Raw genomic sequence first — 21,261 nt, 5'->3', positions numbered from 1 at the left:
TTTTTTTTCCTGAGGCAATTGGTGTTGAGTGACTTGCCCAGGGTCACAAAGCTAGGAAGTTAAGTATCCAAGGCCAGATTTGAACTCAGGTCCTTCTGACTTCAGGGCTGGTGTTCTATCCACTACATCATCTAGCTACCCTTAATCTGTAATCTGTAATGTCCTACAGGCATTAGAAAACCACTGAGAAAGAGCAAGCAAGTTTTGAGGGTGGATATAGCAACTTTGGGAAGCCAGAGGACAGCAAGATGGTGCTGGGTACTTGGGGAACAATTCTAAGAAGAAAGAATAGAAAGAGATATAGATAGATGTATATGTCTTTGTATATGTACACAGACAACTATCTTTTGACTTACTAACCTTTTTACTCATTCCTAGAAAACCCTCCCCTCTTCTCATTTCCAGTTCCTTCCTGGCTTACTTGGTTTTCTTCACAATTCAGCTCAAATCAACCTTGCATATCTTCCTCTTATGTTTATCCTTCTCTTCCTATCCCTTTTCCCCCTACTTCTGGATAATGCTTTCCTTTTAAGATTACTACCTGTTTATCCTATATATATATATCTTGTGTAAAATAGTTTGCTTCTTGTCTATCCTATTAGAAGTTCCTTAAGAATAAAGGCTACTGGGTTTTGTCTTTCTGTGTATCACTATCATTTAGCAAGGTGCCCAGAACACAGAAAGTGCTTAATAAAATTTTTTTGACCTAGTGACACATGAGTGTGTCTACCACTTGACTCTCTCTGCCTTACCTAACTTTCCAAATGTACTAGCTTCCCCAGAGTTCTGTTCCTGGACATTAGCTTCATTCAGTAACTTTCTCCTGTAGGTAATTATTCTGCTGCCCCTGTAGACCTCAGATTTCCCATATGAGAAATGAAAAGGCTGGATTTCATGGTTTTATAAAGTTTCATCTATTTCTAATAGTTTTTATACTAAAGATCCCACCAGCTCCAACAATAAAGAATTCTATGAAAGATCAGCAGTTTTTTTAATTTATTGCAAATGTGTCCCTAATTTGCTTTGTGACTCAGCAAACTCCCTTCTCTCTTCTGAGATTCAATTTCCCCTTAATCTAAGGGATTGGAATAGTGTCTCTAAGGACCTGTCTATATGCTAAATTCACACAGAATAACAGAATTTCAGTACCAAGCACTATAGTTTGGAAGAATGGTAAGTTTTTTGACAGCAGAGACTGACTTTCATATCCATATCTCTAGTACCTATCACAATGGATGACATACAGCAATTTAATGTCTCAATAAATCCTAACAGATTGGCTTTGCAATTTTGCTTAGAGCATTAATGGCCACCTGACAACTTCTGCCACTAGGAATCATCTCTCCTGTTATTTAAATGACAGGTGAATCCAACAGCCTCAGTTTGTTCATGACTAGATCAACTCAATACCATTTTTTAAATGCCCAGGTTTCCTCCATCTTTATAATACCTTCACTTGATCCTATCATCCCCTCAAGCTGTTATTTCTCTTCTGCCTTTTTTCTATTATATTACTAAAAAAAAAAAAAAAAAAGCTTTCTACACTTCCTGTCTTTACTTTCTCTCCTTTCATCCTTTTCTGCACTTTTTGCAATCTGGCTTTCAGCCTTATTTGACTTACAGGGCTCTCTCCAAAGTTACCAGCGAGAACATAATTGCCTAGTCTGATGGTTCTTTCTCAGTTCTCAACATTCTTAATTTATATGTTGTATTTGACACTTGCCCAAACTCTCCTCCTAGATATTCTTCTCTCCTCTCTATGTGTTCATGACATTATACTTCTACTCCTGGTTTTCTTCCTACTTGACCACTCTTTCTATCTCCTTCCTTTACTTATCATTCTTCTCATCAACCCCCTAATTGTAAGTGTTCTCCAAAGCTTTCCACTTCTCTCTCCCTCCCTCTGTCTGCCTCTCTCTCTCTCCCTCTCCCTCCCCCTCCTTTCCTCTTTCCCTGTCACTGTCAATTCTCTCTCTCTCTCTCTCTCTCTCTCTCTCTCTCTCTCTCTCTCTCTCTCTCTCTCTCTCTCTCTCTCTCTCTCTCTCTCTCTCTCTCTTTCTCTCTCCCCCCCCCCTTCGTGTGTCTCTCCTCATCAGCTCTCCAACTATATATGGATAACTCATATCTATATATCCACAACCAATCTTCTCTACTGAGCTTCAGTCCTATACTACCAGCAGTGGCTTACTCAGATTCGATATACTGGAAATATCTTAAACTCTACATGTCCAAAACTGAACTCAGTCTCTTTCTCCAAAAATCTTCTTCCAAACTTTCCTATTTCCATCCAAATTACCATCATTCTACTCTCCCAGATTCATACCCTTAGCAAATTCTATATCCTCTCTCATTCTATACATTCAAATCAGTTGCTGTAACTACTTTCACAACATAGATGCTATCAAGACCCTTTCTCTCCATTGATACCACTAACACCTTCATTCAGAATTTGGTACCTCTCATTTAGATAATTACAACACACTCCCAATTGATCTCCTTGCTCCAAGCCTCTCATATACTTCAGACCACCTCCACACTGCTGCCAAAAACAATGTTTCTTTAAGTACTATCTATCTATCCAAGTACTGATCTAGCTATCCAGGTATCTCTGACTTCAGATCTACTACTCAATAAATCTCAGTGGTTTTCTAATGCCAGTAGGACAAAATATAAGTGTTTCTGTTTAGCTTTTAAAACCCTTCACAACCTGACCCCAAGCTCTCTTCCTAGCATTATTGAACATGACATCCTTTCCTGTAGTCTGTGATCCAGCTATACTTGCCCTCTTTGTTTTTCATGTTTTTCTCTGTCTTCCATCTCTATGACTTGGCATTGGCTATTCTCTACATTCAGAACACATTATCTCCTAACTTCTACTTCATTCATGACCCAGTTTAAGAACCACCTTTTACATGAAATCTTTCTTGAGGAGGACCCCTCTTCAAGTGTTAGTGAAAAAAGGAAGGCCATTGATGGTGAACTCCATCTTTTCCTCCTTCCCCGTCTCCTATCATTTAGATGGTTTCTGCCACTTATTTCCTCCTTCATCCCTCTCTTACCTCCTACAACAAATTGGCCTTCTCTTTTGTTTACTTTCCATCATATCTTGTCAAAAGTTCATTCCTTACTTCATACAAACATGTTCATGTTTCTCCCATCCTGAAAAAATAAACCTCACTTGTTTCTTCCAATCCTGCTAGCTACTGTTTTATTACTTTTTTTTTTACCATTTGTAGCTAAAGCCCATTGTTGGACAAGACCTACCCAAATTGACTACTCAGAGTTCACTCATAGAAAGCAGAGTTATTTATTAGAATCTCGAGAAGCGGACCCCACCCTGGTCTGCAAGCCAAATTTCACAGCAGGATAGGGCTACTCCCTTGAAAATGCTCCCATTTCAAGCAAAGAACCTCCAAAATCCTGCCCTCTATATGTTGTGATTGGTCACATAAGTCTACTGTATCCCTAGTTGGTCAATGGAATGTAGTAGACGAGATGATATACAGCTTCTTCAGCCATGTTGGACAATGAATGTTGTTTAGGCCTTATCTAAAATCACGTGACTCTGGGGAAGCCGAAACTGAGGCCTAATAGGCTTGGTCTACTTTAGTAAAACAGTCTCTGATTAATATGTGCTGTAAGTTCTTCACCCTTTTCCCACAAACCATGAAAAAGTCTGGCTATAACAGGAGGTGCTACTTTCTTTTTTGTTCTAAATCCCTTGTCATCTGGCTGTCAACTTTTATCATTTCACCAAGACAATTCTCTTTAAAGTTACCATCATTTTAGCTGCCAAATTCAATGGCATTTTCCCAATCCTCATTCTTCTTGACTTCTTGCCTTTGGCACTATTGGTCACTCTTTCCAGCTTGATACTCTTCTTCCTAGGTTTGCAGGACATCACTCTTTTGGTTCTCCTTTTAACCTATCTAACCCATTCTTCTTGGTCTCTTTTGATTGATTTTCCTCCAGATCACACCTTCTAATTGTAAGCATTCCTTAGGATATAATCCTGGGTCCTCTTTTCCCTCTGCCATATTTCATTTGGTGATCTCATCAGCTTTCACAGATTTAATTACAATTTCCATGCTGATGATTCTCAAATAAGGTTTCCTGTAGCAGATGGTATTTTATTTGGGACTTAAAGAAAGCCACAGATGCCAGCAGGTAGAGATGAGGGGAGGAGGAAAATCATTCCAGGCATGGGAGATTGCTAGAGAAAATACCTGGAGCTGACAGGTGGAATGTCTTATGTAGGAAGATATAAAATAGGAAGATATATGTATATGTATATATGAACACATAGAGACTGATCAGGAAACCAACTATCTCTTATCAACCTTTTCACTGGCTGACACTCATGACAAGAATGGGCATTTTATAAATTTTTATTGGTTGTTTAATTTGTTTCTTCTTTCCAAAATACCCTCAGTTCAACTAATTTCTCTTTATTCTCTATATTTATTCTGAATAGACTGATCTATGTTTCTAGAATATAAGCTCAAGAGTAGAGATTATTGTTGTTACTATTATTTGTATTTGCAGCTGGGTGGCGTAGCGGGTAGAGTGACAGACCTAAAATCAGGAAAATTCCTCTTTCTGAGTTCAAATCTAGCATCAGAACTAGTGTGACTTTAGGCAAATCACTTAACTCTTTGCCTCAGTTTTCTCATCTGTAAAATGAGCTAGAAAAAGAGAGGCAAACTATTCCAGCATCTTTCCCAAGAAAAACTGTAAAGGGCTAAAACTCTGAAAAAACAGGTGTACTTGGATCAGACAAACCAGCACTTAAGGCTAATTACCTATTCAATATGAGACAATGACTCTATTAGCATATGTTTGGATAAATGGCTCTTCTCACCATAAGTGCTGGCTCAGTGTTTGAGGTTAAAATAATCATAGGCAAGGATTAGAGGGTGAGGTGAGAGAGGGTGAGACCTCATTTGGTGGCAGGAGAAGGAAGAGAAAGATAGAAGTCCTGGACTCCAGAATCCAAAAGAGATCTTTGGCAAAACTCCTGGCAGTTTTGTTGATCTCTCCCCGTAAAGACCAAGGACTTTTACTTATCCTGACTCTGGCTGATCCTGAGGTCTCCAGGGAGTTAGCCCAGTCTTAACAAAAACCCTAGATGGGATCATAACGAATTGGACATAACTGAAACAACTGAACAATAACAAAAATATGCACATAACAGACATTCTCCAGACCCAATGACACAGGTGTCCTTGCTATTCCTCACAGAAGAGATTCCATCTCCGAACTCCAGATATTTTCCCTATGCTTGGAAGATTATTCCTCCTCATCTCAGCCTACTGGGTTCCCTACCTTCCTTCAAGTCCCAGCTAAAATCCCATCTTCAACAAAAAGCCTTTCTTGATTCCTCTTTAACACTATTACCTTTCTCTGTTGATTTTCTCCAACTTATTCTGTATATATCTTCTTTATACATAATTATTTTCATGTTATCTCTCCATTAGACTTGGGAGCAAGAATTAATTTTTTTGTTACTTTCTTTGTAACCCCAGCATGTAGCACAGTGCTTGGCACATTGTAGGTGCTTAATAAATGGTTATTGATAAACTGGTTTACTGACTGGTTGATTAATTAAAAGAGAGAAATAATGTAGGTACAGAAGGTGTAGGAATATAGGCACATTAACTCCTGAAATAGTTTGGGATTATCTCATAAAAATTATTAAACTATTCACTCAAGGACAAAGCAATCTCACTAATGAGAATGTACCCAGAAGAAGAAAAGACAGGTTGATAAAGATATGTGTGCATTTGTATAGGTGTCCAAGTCTGACATATCACAATCCTCCAAACAGACATAGCAGCCCTTTCCTTATAGAATAAACCTGTAAACAAAATTTCAGGCCATCAAATGACAAATAGCCAAACAAAATGATGTGCTATGAATTTAAGGCAACAAAACACCATTGTACTCTTAAGAAAAACAAATATGAGGAATTTTAAAAAATTTTAACATCTGTATAAACCTCTGCAGAATGAAGAATGCAGACCCTGGAAAACAATATACTCAATGACAATGATATTTAAGGAAAGAGGAAAACACATTATGTTGAATAATTTAGGCACAGTAAGGTGGTACAATGGAGAGCTGGGCATGGAGTCAGGAAGACCTGGATTCAAATTTGGCCTCAGACATTTACTATCATTGTGACTCTGGAAAGTCCTGCCCCATTTTCCTCAACTGCATGATGGGGAAATTATTAGTACTTAACTTTCAGGGTTGCTGTGATATGTGGAAAGCACTTAGTGGAATGTCAGACAAATAGTAGGCCCTTAATAAATACTTTCCTTTTCCTCCCTAACTACAATTACAAATGTACCTCCTTCCATTCTTGAGAACAAGTAATGGAACATGGCATATGATGCCAGACTCTTCATGGGTCATTTAATTTTGCTGAACTCTTTTATTCCCCTCTCCCTTTTACGTTGTTAGAAAAGATCCCTATCTTGGGAGCAGGGGAGAGGACATATTTGGAAATGAAAGTGCTGTGAAAAAAAGGAACAGAACAATGTACATAATGACAATGATGTAAATAAAAACAACATTAAGAGGTACCAAGAGGCAGATGACTAAATGCAAAGACCAAAAGAGATTCCAAAAGAAGATAAAATATACTTCATTTCTCTAGGTAATGGGATGAAGAGAATTTATTACCAAAGTTATTTGTTGTTTATGCAGTCACAGTTACAATCTGTTTTGCTCAATCATTTTTTTTCTATGTTATAATGGAGGGTTCTATTAGAGGGGAAGAACTTTTTAAAAAATAGCTTATTTATTGTGGCAAAATTGGATAAGTTCCTAAAAATGAACTTCAAAAGTAAGTAGGGCTTTTTAAAAGACTTTTAAAAATAATATATAGCAAGAGATTTCCAGTGATAAAACAGAACAAAAATGTTAGTTTATGGGGAGTCCCTAATATATACTGCTTTATCTAAACTCATTTTGAATTTGGAATGCAAAGGAATAAACTCAAGTTAAAGGTGAATGTACATTATCTTTAAAGTAACCAAGGACAACAGAATCAAGGCTTCCTTTAGATTAGCCCCTTTTTGGATGCTGAAGGCTGCTTTGCCTGTATCAGGCTATACCAGAGCTTCTATTAGTTCATAAAAATATTCAGGAAGAGGAATGTTAATGTACAATACATTGAGTTTCCTATTATGCACTTGCAGAAAAGCAACTGCTACCCTAAGTGTCATCCAGAAATTGTATCCTGGCTACCTTATGCATAATCAAATGGAGTGAACGCCTTCCCTACAAAGTGAGCACAGCACCTCACTCTCAGTTTTTTTCTGTATCACTACCACTTCTCTTATTTCACTGCAGTCACCACTCAGCTGAGCTACACACTATCCCCTCAAGGGATTGTAAGACTGAGGCAGCTCCTTGGTTATTTCTGCAAGGAGAAGCAGAATAGGAGCAGCAGTAAGCAATGTTGTAAGGAACTTTAACAATACTGAAAAAGGCAAATGTAACAGTTCACAACTATTCATGTTACAACAGAACAGTTTGGCATTCTTCTTTACTAAAACATATATATATATATATATATATATATATATATATATATATACACACATATATATATACACATATATATGTATATATATAGAGACATATATATATGTATATACATATACACACACACATATAAGATGTGTCTATGTATATATATATTGTATATAACATGAATTTCCCCCATGTAGTGTAGTACCTCAGAGTTGTCTTAATTTGCATTTCTCTAATCAGCAGTGATTTAGAGCATTTTTTCATATGATTAGAAATAGGTTTCCAAGTTCTGATACTGACTGAGCAGTGGTGGGTTTTAGAAGCAAAAGGCAGTGGAATGGAGCCTTTTTTACTCTCTTCTCAGTCTGTCCCATAAAGAAACCTCCATCTACACATGTTCCCTTACTGGGGTTTTTCCTTCCCTCTTTTTTCCTCTTGCCTGCACTTCCTCTACAAGCAGAGCAGCAATACTTCCTCCCCCCCCCCCAAGTGAGCATAATCATCGTATTGTTATTTTTCTCTCCTAAGGGAAAAAGCCTCTATTTCTTTTTGTCTTTTTGTTGGGGTAGAAAAACCATAGCACTGCAAATCCTGTAGCTAGATTAGACTTTCCAAGGCCTCTTACAGCTCTGTGGTTCTATTTCCTAAGCCGCTATAATAATTACTCCATATTAATTGCTTCTTGTATTATTTTCATCTTCTGAGCTACTAAGTCAGTGTGAGGATACCTATCATACTAATTGATCAGTTTGTGCCATTGCCCCAAATGCTGAAATTGGTAGTTATGGCTAAATTTACTCCTTTACTTTTCTAGAAGTCTGTCGTCATTATAAGGGTGTATCCTCCCAAAAACCTTAAGTAAACACATAAAAGGTATCTACCTCTTAGAAAATGAAGGGAAGGAAAGTCAGAAAGAAGGAATAAAAAAGTAAAACAGGAATATCCTGAATATTTTCTTTTCTATTTCAACATTTCTTTCCCTGAAAGAGAGCTAAAATAATCTTATTAATTCCCTAAGGTTATGCTGAATTTCAAAACTATTAAAGTAATTAAACTATTAGACTAATATGGTATTACAGATTGATTTATTTTCATGTTTTCCAAAGTATAAAACCAAAAGAGCAGAATTCACCAGATTTTTGTTATCACCTTTCTTTGGTTTAAATAGCAGTATCTATATCCCCTGTATTTAATTCTCTACCTATTGACTTAGCTTTTGGAGAGCATCCCTATCAGGTCCTATTTCATTATGAAACATGTGCTGGCTCATCAGTTCTGCTGATATGACCTGCTTTTATTTCTTTTCAGCAACCAGGGATAGGAGGGCTATTCTGGACAGCATTGCCAGAACAGTGGCTTTATAAAATTGTTTTAAGGAGGGAGCTTCTGTGGAATATAAATGGGTCAGAATGTTCCACTTAGTATAACTGAGGTTCCACTTAGTACATTTTATAATGATGACAAAACTTCTAGAAAAGAAGGGGTAAACATAGCTATAACCAGCAATTTCAGCACTTGGAACAACTGGCACCAAAGTGATCAAGTGATATGATAGGTATCCTCAAACTGACTTGGTAGCTCAGAAGGTGAAAATAATACTAGAAGCAACTGAGATGGAGTAATTTACTATAGTGGCTTAGGGAGTAGAATCACAGAGTTATAAGAGACCTTAGGAAATCTAATATAGCTATAGGATTTGAGTAAGGCTTTTTCCATTAGGAGAGAAAAATAACAATAAAATGATTATACTCATTTGGGGGAAGTATTGCTGCTCTGCTTGTGGAAGAAGTGCAGGAAAGAAGAAAATAGGAAAGGAAAAGCCGCAGTAAGGGAACATGATAGATAGAGGTTTCTTTATTGGACAGAGGGAGAGGAGAGGGAGTAAAAAAAAAAAGGCTCCAGACTGCTGCCTTATGGTTCTAAAACCCACCACTACTCATTCAGCATCAGAATTCTTGAGGCCTATTTCTAGTCACAAAAAAAAAAATGCTCTAAATCACTATTGATTAGAGATATGCAAATTAAGACAGCTCAAAGGTACTACTCATACACCTCTCAGATTGGTTAAGATGGCAAGAAAAAAATGATGAATGATGGAGGGGATGTGGGAAAATTGGGACATTAATACATTGTTGGTGAGTTGTGAATTGATCCAGCCATTCTGGAGAGCAATATGGAATCATGTTCAAAGGGCTAAAAAAATTGCGTATACCCTCTGATCCAGCAATGCCATTACTGTGTCTATATCTTAAAGAGATAAAAAAGGAAAAAGGACCCACATGTACAAAAATATTTGTAGCAGTCCTTTTTTGTAGTGACAAAAAAAAAAAACTGGAAACGTGAATGTAATGGAATATTATTATTCTAAAAGAAATGATGATTTCAGAAAAGCCTAGAGAGACTTATCTGAACTGATGCTATGAAATAAATAGAGCCAAGAGAATATTGTATACAGCAATGACAAAATTATGTGATAATCAACTGTGATAGATTCTTTTCAACAATGAGATGATTCATGCCAATTCCAATAGGCTTGTGATGGAAAGTTCTATCTGCAGCCAGTGAGAGAATCATGGGGACTTTAAACCTTTTTTGTTGTTGTTTGCTTGCTTTTTTCCCCTTTTTTATCTGACTTTTCTTGTGCAGCATAATAAATGTGGAAACATCTTTAGAAGAATTACACATGTGTAATCTATATGGGATTACTTGCTATCTGGGGTGGGAGGTGAAGGGAAGGAAGGGAGAAGAAATTGGAACACAAACGTTTTGAAAGGGTGAATGTTGAAAACTATCTTTGTATGTATTGTGAAAATAAAAAGCTATTATTAAAAGCAACCCAAAAAAAATACTTTGAGACCTCCAAGAACTTAATTCTGTTCTGTTCTACTGAAGAACAACATGTGCTAAATGTTTAAGCCCTCTAAATTTCCTACCTTGAGACAAAGCTCCAGTAGGGCAGAATTTGTTCTAACTTTGCCTTTAAAGTTTCACTGTAATGTCCAATCAAGGCCTGAAGGTAGTCCTGGGTTTTTAAAGATTATGTCATGGAAGCATGAGTGCCAGTGGATCTTGCATACTAAAATGTGCTTGTCACCTGCGCCTAGCTCACTGAAGGCATTGTGCTTGTGATCTCCATTTAGCAGAATTTTTAGCCACAGCAATTTATGACGACTCTTCACTAATGTATGGAGGGAATAAGGTTGATTCAAATGAAATAATCCTCACACCAATAAAATCATGGCTCTTTCAAAGTATTAAAAGTAAAAGAATAAAAAATGATGGTTCTGATTGATTTTAATACAAATATAGTAGATGTTCAAGATAAGAAAAGCTATAAGAAAAGTCCTGTGTTAACCAGTTTGCTTTATGAGATGTTGTTTTGTTTTCTCTCTTTTTCTTTGAAAAGAAATGAGCATTTTTTTGCTTATGCTCTAAAATGAATTATAATAAAGCTAGATTTTTAATAGGGGGAAGTTCACAAGGACAGCTGGTATAGTACATCTGTTCTTCTAGCTCTATATTTTAACTTCATGCCATTGTCTTTCTGCTCTACACCAGAAATATGAGAGAACTCTAAAGCAGTAATGAATCACTGTTTACCATGCCAAAGCCTGGTGTTTTAGGAATATAGATTCTTTAAATTCCTTTTAGGTCAAAACAAGTGTTTCTAGGCCTGGTCTGGAATCTAAATAGTTTATTTATTAAATAATTGGTTTTATAAAACATATGTTATTACATGTCCCTATTTTCTAAAAGAGTTCTTATTTTCCAAAACATTGGCAAATGCTTTAATTTTTTAGAATAGAGGTAGTCAAAGCTATTTATTCTCTTTATTTAGGTTTTAAAAGTATTTAAACTTTTTATTTCTGAATTTCCTTTTCTGGATGAAAGAGAGAAATAAAATTAATATTGCTTATTTCAATAGTCTAGAGCAGATTCAACATAACTTCAATGTTTTTAAAGTTGGGTTCAAAATGTATCTGGATTCAGTACATACTCTCCCCCATCTCCATATCTTTCTCTGGAAAGGATGAATAGCACTCCTCTTTTTCTTCCTTTCTTCTCTCTTTTATTCCCTCATCTCTTTCTGTTCTACCTCCTTTTCTTCTTCCTACATGTCTTTTCACTATTTTCATTTCCATTTTCTCTTTTTTTGTGCCCCCCCCCATTTTTAATACAATAATTTCCCTACCATCTGTGATTTTCCCCGCTTTTATCCATTTTGTTAATGTAAGTATTTATTAAACACCAACTATATACTAGGCCCTGGTGATATAAAGACAAAAATGAAATACTTCCTTTTCAAGGTGCTTATTTTCTCTCAGGGGCAAAGTATATATACATAAAATCAAAGAGAAAATATTTAATGTAATTTCTAGTGGAGAGAACAGTCGCAACTGGGAGTCATCAAGGTATGATTCATATAACAAATGGTACTTAAACTGAGTTTTGAAGGAAGTGGGAAGATTTATTAGGTGAAGGTGGGGAGGGAGTGCAATGATCATAAACAAAGATATCAAGATGAGAATATGAAGTCATGAGAAAAAGTAAACCAGTTTGTTTGAGACATGGTATATATAAGACTAAAAAAAAACAGGTTACATTGTACAGGCTTTTAAAAGCCAAACAAAGGAGCCTGTAGTTTATCCTAGAATAAGTATTTTTACCTGGTGGCTTAGGGGCCCAAGAAGTTGGATGAGAAAAAAAAAATTACATTTTTCTTTCATTATTGTTGTTGTTCAGTCTTATAAGTCATGCCTGACTTTTCATGACCCTACTTAAGATTTTCTTGGCAAAAGCTCATTTTATAAGTGAGGAAACTGAGGCAAACAGTTAAATGATTTACCCAGGGTCACACATCTAGTGTCTGAGGCCAGATTTGAACTCAGAAAGATGAATGTTCCTGACTCCAGACCTGGCACTCTATCTACTGTGCCACCTGGCTGCCCATATGTAAAAGAATAAAGAAAAGTAAGGATTCTACTTTTAAGCCTGTGCCTACATACCTACATAGTTACTTTCTGTAGCAACTAGGATGATGGCCATGAGTAAACTAAGTCAGTCTAATGAGCTCAAGTTATACCCAACAGAGGCAGGGCACTAGGCTCTAGAAACAAGTTTAGTTAGTTATTTAAAAAAAAAATCTGACCACAATAATTGCCAGGTGAGCTATATTTTTTTAAATTGATACTATCAATACTGGAGTCCTCCTTTATGCTATCTAATGGGCAATACTGATGAAGTACTTTGTTAGTCTGAGAAAAGATAAAGTGTCTCTGACACATCTCTGAACAAAACATGTATTACCTGTTCTCCTCCCAATCTTAGTTTTATATAACCACCAAGAAGGAAAAATAATTATTTCCTCACCTGCTCGAACACCTTCATAAAAGTCATGGCCTCTCTGAAAGTTAAAGAAATAGAGATGAACTTAAGTAAAATCATGGACATTTTGAAACACAAAATTTCCAAGACAGTTAATTGTTTCTAATTAATGCGGGACAGAAGCAAACTTTTTTAGCCACAAATTGGACTAAATTGTTGTCAAAGAAGAGGAAAACAAACTGGTTAATTTTTATTGTTAATTAAATTATTGATCCCCTTCCAGTTATTTTGTTTGTTTGCTTATTTAGAAATATGGGGCAGGGACTGTACACTAAATAGTAAATTTGGTGGTAATCACAAATCCCCCAAAATGACTGATTCATTCCTTTCGCATCAAAATCTTCATTCAATATACACAACACAGAAACAAGAGATAGGATCCTGCCTGTCAGAATATTACCCTGGTGGAAAGCATGTGACAAGATAAATATATAAATGTGGTCTTAAAAAAAAAAGTCAACAAGAACACAGTATATGATTATACTACTTACTCTTAAAATACTCAGAATAGCATTTTATAATAAAATAAATGACATTAAGCCTTTCTTCTCAGACAATATAATAGACCTGCTAATGCATAAGAATATAACTGCTTCATATAAAGTTATAAGTGAAGTCTCTTCCTGTAACCAAAGTCAATCACTCTATGGGCAAACACACAGTAGGCACTTAATAAATGCCTACTGACTGTTGACCATGATAAGCTTTCAAATTCCCAGGCACTAGAAATTCTTACCAAGCATGCTTGACTCAGCCTATATTCCATAATTAACACGTCTTGTAAGCTCTTCGAAGAACCTTCCATTATCTGTCTTAAAGTGATCTTTAAGGAGGTTGGAGACACTTTTTCAAACACCTGTTGAGACAAAAGGTAAAATAAATATTTATAGACTTTCTACCATCTCTATTAAACCAACATAATCTTTGTCTGTACATATTCTTTATTTGCAGTAAAATAGCTTAATAGAAGATGCTAGATTTGGAATTAGGAAGAAGAGTTTAAATTCTATTTATTTTTTAGCTGCATGGACCTAGGTAAATCACTTAATTCCGCTCTGACTCAGTTTCCTCATCTGTGCAATGGGGATAATAATAGCAACCTTACCTTACATAGTTGTGAGAATAAAATGAAATCACATGAAAAGTGATTTATAAAGTTTAAAGCACTGTATAAGTACTAGCTATATCTTCAAATATTCAATACAATAAAAATTATGGACATGAATAAATAATTGTAATAGTTCTATCTTCTTTCATATTTACAGTACAGGTTGTTGATGATATTACATGTATGTAGTTGTGACACACTGCATGGCCTGACAGCCTCGTTTTTCTTATTTGGATAATGGAAATAATAATAGCACTACTTCATGGGGTCAAGTGAGAGTCAAATGAGATAATACACATTTTTTAAAAAATTGTGAACCAAATGTCTGCTATTACTGCTGTTGCTATTAAAACTTAATATATGTTAAAAGATTATTCTTTGAATTGTAGCCACAATATGTATGTTTGTATGTATGTACAGAAAGTTTGCATAGCCTGTTGCTGCATGACCACAAGAACTTTTGGTGAGGATTTTTAGTTTACTGAATTGAAGAAATTTCATTAAGTACAAAAATGGAAAGTTCTAATTAGAGATTGCAGGTCTCTGCTGCATTCTCAAGTTCAACTACATAAAAATATTCTCTATCCATAAAAATACAAAATGGGTAGAGGACAGTATGTTATTTAAAAGCTACCAGATCTCGGATCCCAGTTTTTCAAATACAATCTCAATGATATTTACTGAACTTTATATCCAACCATTATACAAAATCCATCTGAATGGAACATTAGTTGTTGATCAAAATTACTTTCTGGTGGTAAATTCTCTTAGTGATCTTTTGATAATAAAATATGTATTCCTCATATTATAGGGATAATACCTCTGCTTGCTCCTTTTTTGTCCTTTCTTCTCTATATATGTAATTCTTAACTGCTTTGTAATGTTCTTTTCTAAAGTATAATGTTCTCTGGGAGCAGGTTTCTTAGGGGCTTCTGGAAGCAGCCTCCCTTTCAGTTCAATTCAATAATCACCTCAAATTCAGCCAGGAGTTAAAGTCCAAATCCTTTATTGTTTCCTTTTAAGTCTTGTCTCCTTCCTTGGGCCCGATTAGCTTTCTCTCTCCTTGGTTCCTGCCCCTAGTCCTTTGTCTCTTCCAGCTTCTGCCTCTAGCTCCCTCTGAATCCAAAGCCTCCAGCCAGCACAAAGGTGGAAAATGGAATGAATCTGACTCCGCCTCTGAGAGTGGGCTTGTGGGGTAGTGGGCTTCTGTGTCTGGCTCTGAGAGCTTCTTACTTATATGTTGTGCACTGAATATAACTACAATCATTACATCACTAGGAAACCATTATTTGTTGTAGTATTAAATCAATGCTAAATTAGATTTAACCATTGTCTCCTCAATTCCACTTAGTACCTTATTTCAAGTATAACATCTCCTTGTAGGATCAGATCAATCATACTGAACTATGCTAAATTAGATAATTATTATCTCTATCAATTCCACCGACTTAGTACCTTGTAAGAATCCTAACACTGCACCAATCTCTAATATGATTTCCTCTACAGATAGAGAGTCGATGGACCTAGAGCTCATACAAAAACATGTTTTTTAGACATTATCAAAGCAAGAATTTATTTTGCCTGATTATAAATTTGTTACATTATTTTTCTTTATTTTTCAATGTGGGAGGGGAGGGAGGTTGGAGAGAAAGTAGATTTTCACTAACTGAAGAAACTTAAACTTAAAAAAAATCATGGTACTTGACTAATTTATGTGTCTTTGGTTAATTTAAATTTCCCTCTTTATATTTTGGGTCATTTTAATCTATGAAAAAAGAAGTAAAATTAAGGACCTGGTTTCTTTCCAGACTTCTCACTCTTCCATCTCTAAGTCCACTATATCTTCACCAAAGACTTACAACAAGTTATGTCCTTGTGAGTCAGATGAAAGTAAAGAAAGAACTATTCAGCAGACTGGAGGAACTATTCAGCAGACTGGAGGTTCACCATCCCTACTTTAGAGGAAGATAGCCTATTTAATATTCAAAAAACTGTTAAAATTACCTAACTAGAACTACTTAATTCATAAATTTTTTTTGAAAAACCATGAAATCAACAAGCTAATTTGACAAAAAAAAAAAAACTAAAAATGAGTCATGACTTGAATCTTTTTCAATTCATCAATGCTAAATGAAATAATAATCTCCTATCTTGCATTACAAGGATGATGTTCTTTTATCTTTGTTTGGAACATATCTCTGTGTATGCACAAATACATATAGGCAATTTAGTTTTTGATGAATTCTGAAAGGTCTTGAGGGGAAACCTATAAGTTAGGATTCCAATTGTTACTACATAGAGTCACAGGTTTAAATTTAGCCCAGATATCATTAGTCACTGTAACAGCCTGTCAGTTTACAAATTTTTTTCAGCAGATTCAACAAAAAATGTGTGTGGTTTTGGCATGAATTCATAACAGTCACAAAGTATCAAATAAAAATAATCTTACACATTGCACACACATACACACATGTAAATGAAGAGCTATAATAAAGATCTAATATAATTAAATATATATAAATATACACACATAAATACATAATTCTGTCATGCAAAGGTTCAGACATAGTATAAGTAAAAGTTATAATCCATCTATGAAAAATACTGCTTTATGGAAACATAAAATTTTGCTTTTACTCTTTTAGAGGAAGGATACAGAGATAATTCAAAATTATTTTCTCATTAGAGTTGACAAAAATACTCTTCATTTAAGCAAATAATATTCTTTTTCCTATCTTATCCAAGGAATTTCAGAGCAGATAACATGTCATTATTTAACTTGTGATAATAGTTCAATATCTACTATAGAACTTTCACTTCAATTCACTAAGCACTTATTAAGGACCTGCTATGTGCCAGACATCTGGAATAAAAAGATCAAAGACTAAAAACTCCAGTCCTTACTTTCAAGGTTGTTCACTGCAAAAAGGAAGCACTTAATAAATTTCTGTTGAATTGCTATCTCATGTTAAATGTACTTTTCTAATAATACATTTTAAATGTATTTATAATGTATATATATTTAAAATAATTTAAATACAATGTAAAGATTACATTCCAATGCTATAAGGGCTGCTATTTAATTATATTCAAAAAATCTTGTAAGGTATAAACAAAAGTAATTGATATATTCATTGAATAGTTTAAAATTTTTTAATCAGATAGCTAGAAAAATTTCTACTTCTCTTAAAAATTTTAAGCAACTATCAACAGCCTGCAGTTACATTCTATGCTGAACTCCTTAATTTCTGCATTTTAGCTTAAGTTTGCATCATAATTACCCTTTTTCTAGAGACATTATATCCCCTGGAATTGCTATTAAATGAAATTGTTTTTATTTGTAGTAATAACCAACAAAAATTAAAGGATGTCTTTAGAAAAATCATAGCAGGGGCAGCTAGGTGGCGCAGTGGATAGAAAAATCATAGCACACTTAGGAATATAAAATTACTTTCTTCTTTCCTTTTTTTCCTTCCTTCTTTTCTTTCTTTTTGATATTTTTTACTTTCCCTTTAAAAGACACATTATATGAAGTTGTCTTATAGGAAGATGAGTTAATGTTCACAAGTTTCATTCCACAAAATCAAAGTATTCAGTCCTCAAAGGTCATCTAGTCTAACCCATACAAGCATAAGGCAACCCATTACACTTTGGGACAGTTAATTATTAAGAAGTGTCCGTTATATAGAAATGAAATCAGCCTTTTCTGCAACTTCTAGCCATTCCTCCTCAATCTGTGTCCAAGGTTCAAAGAGAACAAATCTGATCCCTATTTTGTGTGAAAATCTTTCATTTGGAAGACAACTATTATATCTCAACAAATATACTCTTCCTCAAACTAAATAACCTCAATCCTTTTGTTTAACTGAATCTCACATACCTGATGCTCCTGTCACAGTTTCTAAGTTTTTCTAGCTATCCTGATAACCTTGTTCTTCTATACCCTAATATATAAATAATGGTCTTTCTAAAACTTGCCACCCATAACCAAACACAGTATTCCAAATGTTGCCTGACCAGTTAAAAGGGATAGTAGAATTATTATAGTCCTCATTCTGTAATGACATCAGGCCTTGATCAATGCAGTCTTTTTGCATTTTCTGGCTACATTTTTGTCTCTTACAGATATGTATTATGATCTTGAACTCAACACTCCAGTTTTTCCCACCTTGATGTATTTAAGCCCTGGGCAGAATTTATTCAGATCTTTAGGTGTCCACCCCTAAAAGACTTCCTGCAACCTTAGTTTCAAAGTAGAAAATTTGATCTCATAGGACTAAAATCTGGTGAGACTACTGAGACTTAATGGGATGGCATGCTTGACTAGAATAAGGCTATGAAAAAGTATGTCTTATTAAAAATGATAAGAAGGGCTAAAGGTGGCAATAGTATGGCATTAATATTTAGAAAGCCAGATTTTTTGCACTCAGCTGATCAATGGCTTGATGAACCAGTTCTGGCACTTGATTATCATTGTTTCCCTTTCTAAAAGCCAACAAATGACTTCTTTAATAACATAGTTCAGAATTTTTCCAAGTCAACTCACCTACAGTATTACAGGTTCCTTCTTTTTATGAAAAATGAGTCCCCATTTTACTGTTTTTTTTTCATATTTGATTGATATCTATTTAAATGATCTCTACTGTGCTTCTCTCCCTGAAGAAACTCTAGCTTTTTTCTTTTTCTTAAAAAATTATTGATATCTTTTATTTTTATATTACCTACCTTTCCTAAAAAAATCTGTTCAACTTATATAAAGTTATTTCTAAAAATTATTTCACCTTGAACAGGGCCAAAAGTGATACAAAAGAGAATTGGAGGGCACAACATTGACACAAAGAACTATGTTAGGAAGAATGCAAAGTCCCATGAAGGAGAAGAGGAAGGTGTCAGAGAATACTCCATCCAGAACTGCTATTGTTCTGGAAGAATAGGTGACCTGCTTTCCCTAGAGAGATTCACCTGTACCAGCATTTGGGGGTGGGGAGGAAGTGGCAAAGTAGATGAAAAGAAAGGTCCCAGAGAAAGGCCAAACAAGGGAATAGTCTCACGCTGTGCATTATAGGGACTGGACCATCTGGACCATAATAGGGAGGATACAAATGCCTACAGCAGCAAGTGTAACCCATGCAAGTCTAAGGCATGTTCCTAGCAGGCCCTGATTACAGGTCTGCACTTAGCTGCCTTCAATGAGTTCAAGTAAGTAGACCCACATGAACCATATCTTAAGGTACTAAAAGAACAGTTAAATGTGAATGCTGAAGCATCACCAAAAGTCTCTAAAAGACTGTGGAGAATTGGAAATGTATTATAGTATTATAGAAAAGAAAATGGCCTCATTTTTCATAAAAAGAAGAAGGAACATGTAATACTGTAGGTGAGTTTGACTTGGAAAAATTCTTAACTATGTTATTAAAGAAGTCATTTGTTGGCTTTTAGAAAGGGAAACAATGATAATCAAGTGCCAGAACTGGTTCATCAAGCCATTGATCAGCTGAGTGAACTTTAATAAGCTATTTAACTTCTCTAAACCTTAATTTTTTCATCTGCAATATGGGGATAATATTTGTACTATCTTTCTGAAGGGATTATTTTGAAGAAATTACTTTGTAAAGCTTAAAGCCCAATTTGAAAAACAAGTCATTATTATCTGTTCTATTTTTAAGTGACTTCATGTGTTCTTATCAGGCTTAATTTCTTTTAAATGAAATTGCTAGTTATATTACTTAAATTTTCACTTTTTCTTGATAAGCAATAATTACATTAGCTAGTAAAGTACTCTGGAAAGAGAGGAGGCACTCAATAATTCTTAGTCTTACAGAGTGACTAAGAGACAGTTTTAACTAAAAATAATCATCCACATTTAGAACAACAGCTTTAACATGAGGCTTGCCTCTCAAAAATGTAGAAGCAACAATGAACTTTTTTGCATTTTCATAGGTGTTTTTGCACTTGTATATAGAAATTTTAGGTAGCTGAAATATTGGAATACAAAAATAGCTACAAAATGGAAAATATGAAACTCAAATTCAAGTATTTCTGCTACAGTACAAGGGAGAGATAGTACCATTCTCTTCTGTTGAAATGGCAGAAATATTGTGACATTCCATCATACTTTAGGCATATTTGAGTAGGATAAGTACACAATATGTGGCCAATTATAGAAAAGCAGGTTTTTTTCTCCACTTAAATAGACTGTAAAGCTATCATTAATTGAGGATTATACTAAAGGAAGAATTAGAATTTACCCAACATTAACATATATACAAGTATTTATCCAAAACTGCTAACCTAGAAAAGGAGTCTCTTGATGGTCAGGTAAAAGGCTAAAATCAGTCAGAGTTAAAAGTGAAGTACAAACTGGACCTACGAAGTTATTAGCCACAAAATAAATCCATATCAACAATTTATCATCACAATTCAAAATATAAGACTGAGACATACTTTAAAAATGAATGCGTTCAGAGCTTGCTCTAATGAACATTTTAAGGTAATTATTCTTCACATTTAAAGTCATTAATCTTCACAAGAAATTATTATAATCCATATTCAATACTGTCATTAATCATTTATCAAATACATTTTTATAAAATTATTTATAATTTCTATGCTGAAATTTGCTTAAATTTGGCCTGCTTTGTTTATTTTTATTGGTTGAAGGTCATTGATTGGTCCATTCCATAGCAACGGACTCTACAGCTAAATGCTACAATTGCCATATATTCATTTTCTCCTTAATAATTCCTCTCCTTGTTCATATTTGTCCCTATAGGACAAAATAGTAAGAATGAGTTCTTCTCTTCTAGGTCTCCTATCTACTTAACTTTGTCCTTGTCATCCAGCAACTAGTAAGGAATCCATCTTCCCAAAAGTTTTGCAAAGATGATGTCAGAGGCTCTCTCACCCAGGATCCACAAAGGAAAGTGAGATGAAGATAATAGAACAATTCAGAGATTTTTAAAATGTCATAATTATAGGTCTTATCACAACAATATTTTATTGGTGATATGCATACATTACCTTCAATTGTTCAAGTGCAAAAGGTGAACCATCTTCTTGTAAATTCTGAATAATCTGTTCCATAGTACTTGCTGAAAAACAACTATAGAAAGGAAATTTTAACTAATTAACCAATTAATGAACTATTTTCCATTTCTGAACCACCAGTGAATTTGAATTTAGAACTAGGAAAAGCGTATTTTTCCCTCTCTCTACAGTAAAAATAT

The 21,261-nt window shown here is 34.8% G+C and overlaps 1 protein-coding gene across 1 annotated transcript in view; it reads right to left on the bottom strand.

The window, feature by feature from the left end:
• The window catches only part of HIBCH (3-hydroxyisobutyryl-CoA hydrolase), a 93,939-nt gene that overhangs the window by 7,825 nt on the left and 64,853 nt on the right, over positions 1–21,261 (bottom strand). The window contains exons 11-13 of the mRNA XM_074302858.1: positions 21,056–21,137; positions 13,664–13,783; positions 12,913–12,946 (exon numbers count right to left, since the gene is read on the bottom strand). Of these exons, the coding sequence (XP_074158959.1) occupies positions 12,913–12,946; positions 13,664–13,783; positions 21,056–21,137 (236 nt within the window). The remainder of the gene's footprint in view (positions 1–12,912; positions 12,947–13,663; positions 13,784–21,055; positions 21,138–21,261) is intronic.

The sequence above is a fragment of the Sminthopsis crassicaudata genome, chromosome 3, assembly GCF_048593235.1.
Source record: "Sminthopsis crassicaudata isolate SCR6 chromosome 3, ASM4859323v1, whole genome shotgun sequence".
In the NCBI taxonomy this organism is placed as follows: Eukaryota; Metazoa; Chordata; class Mammalia; order Dasyuromorphia; family Dasyuridae; genus Sminthopsis; species Sminthopsis crassicaudata.
This window is presented reverse-complemented; position numbering and strand designations above follow the sequence as displayed.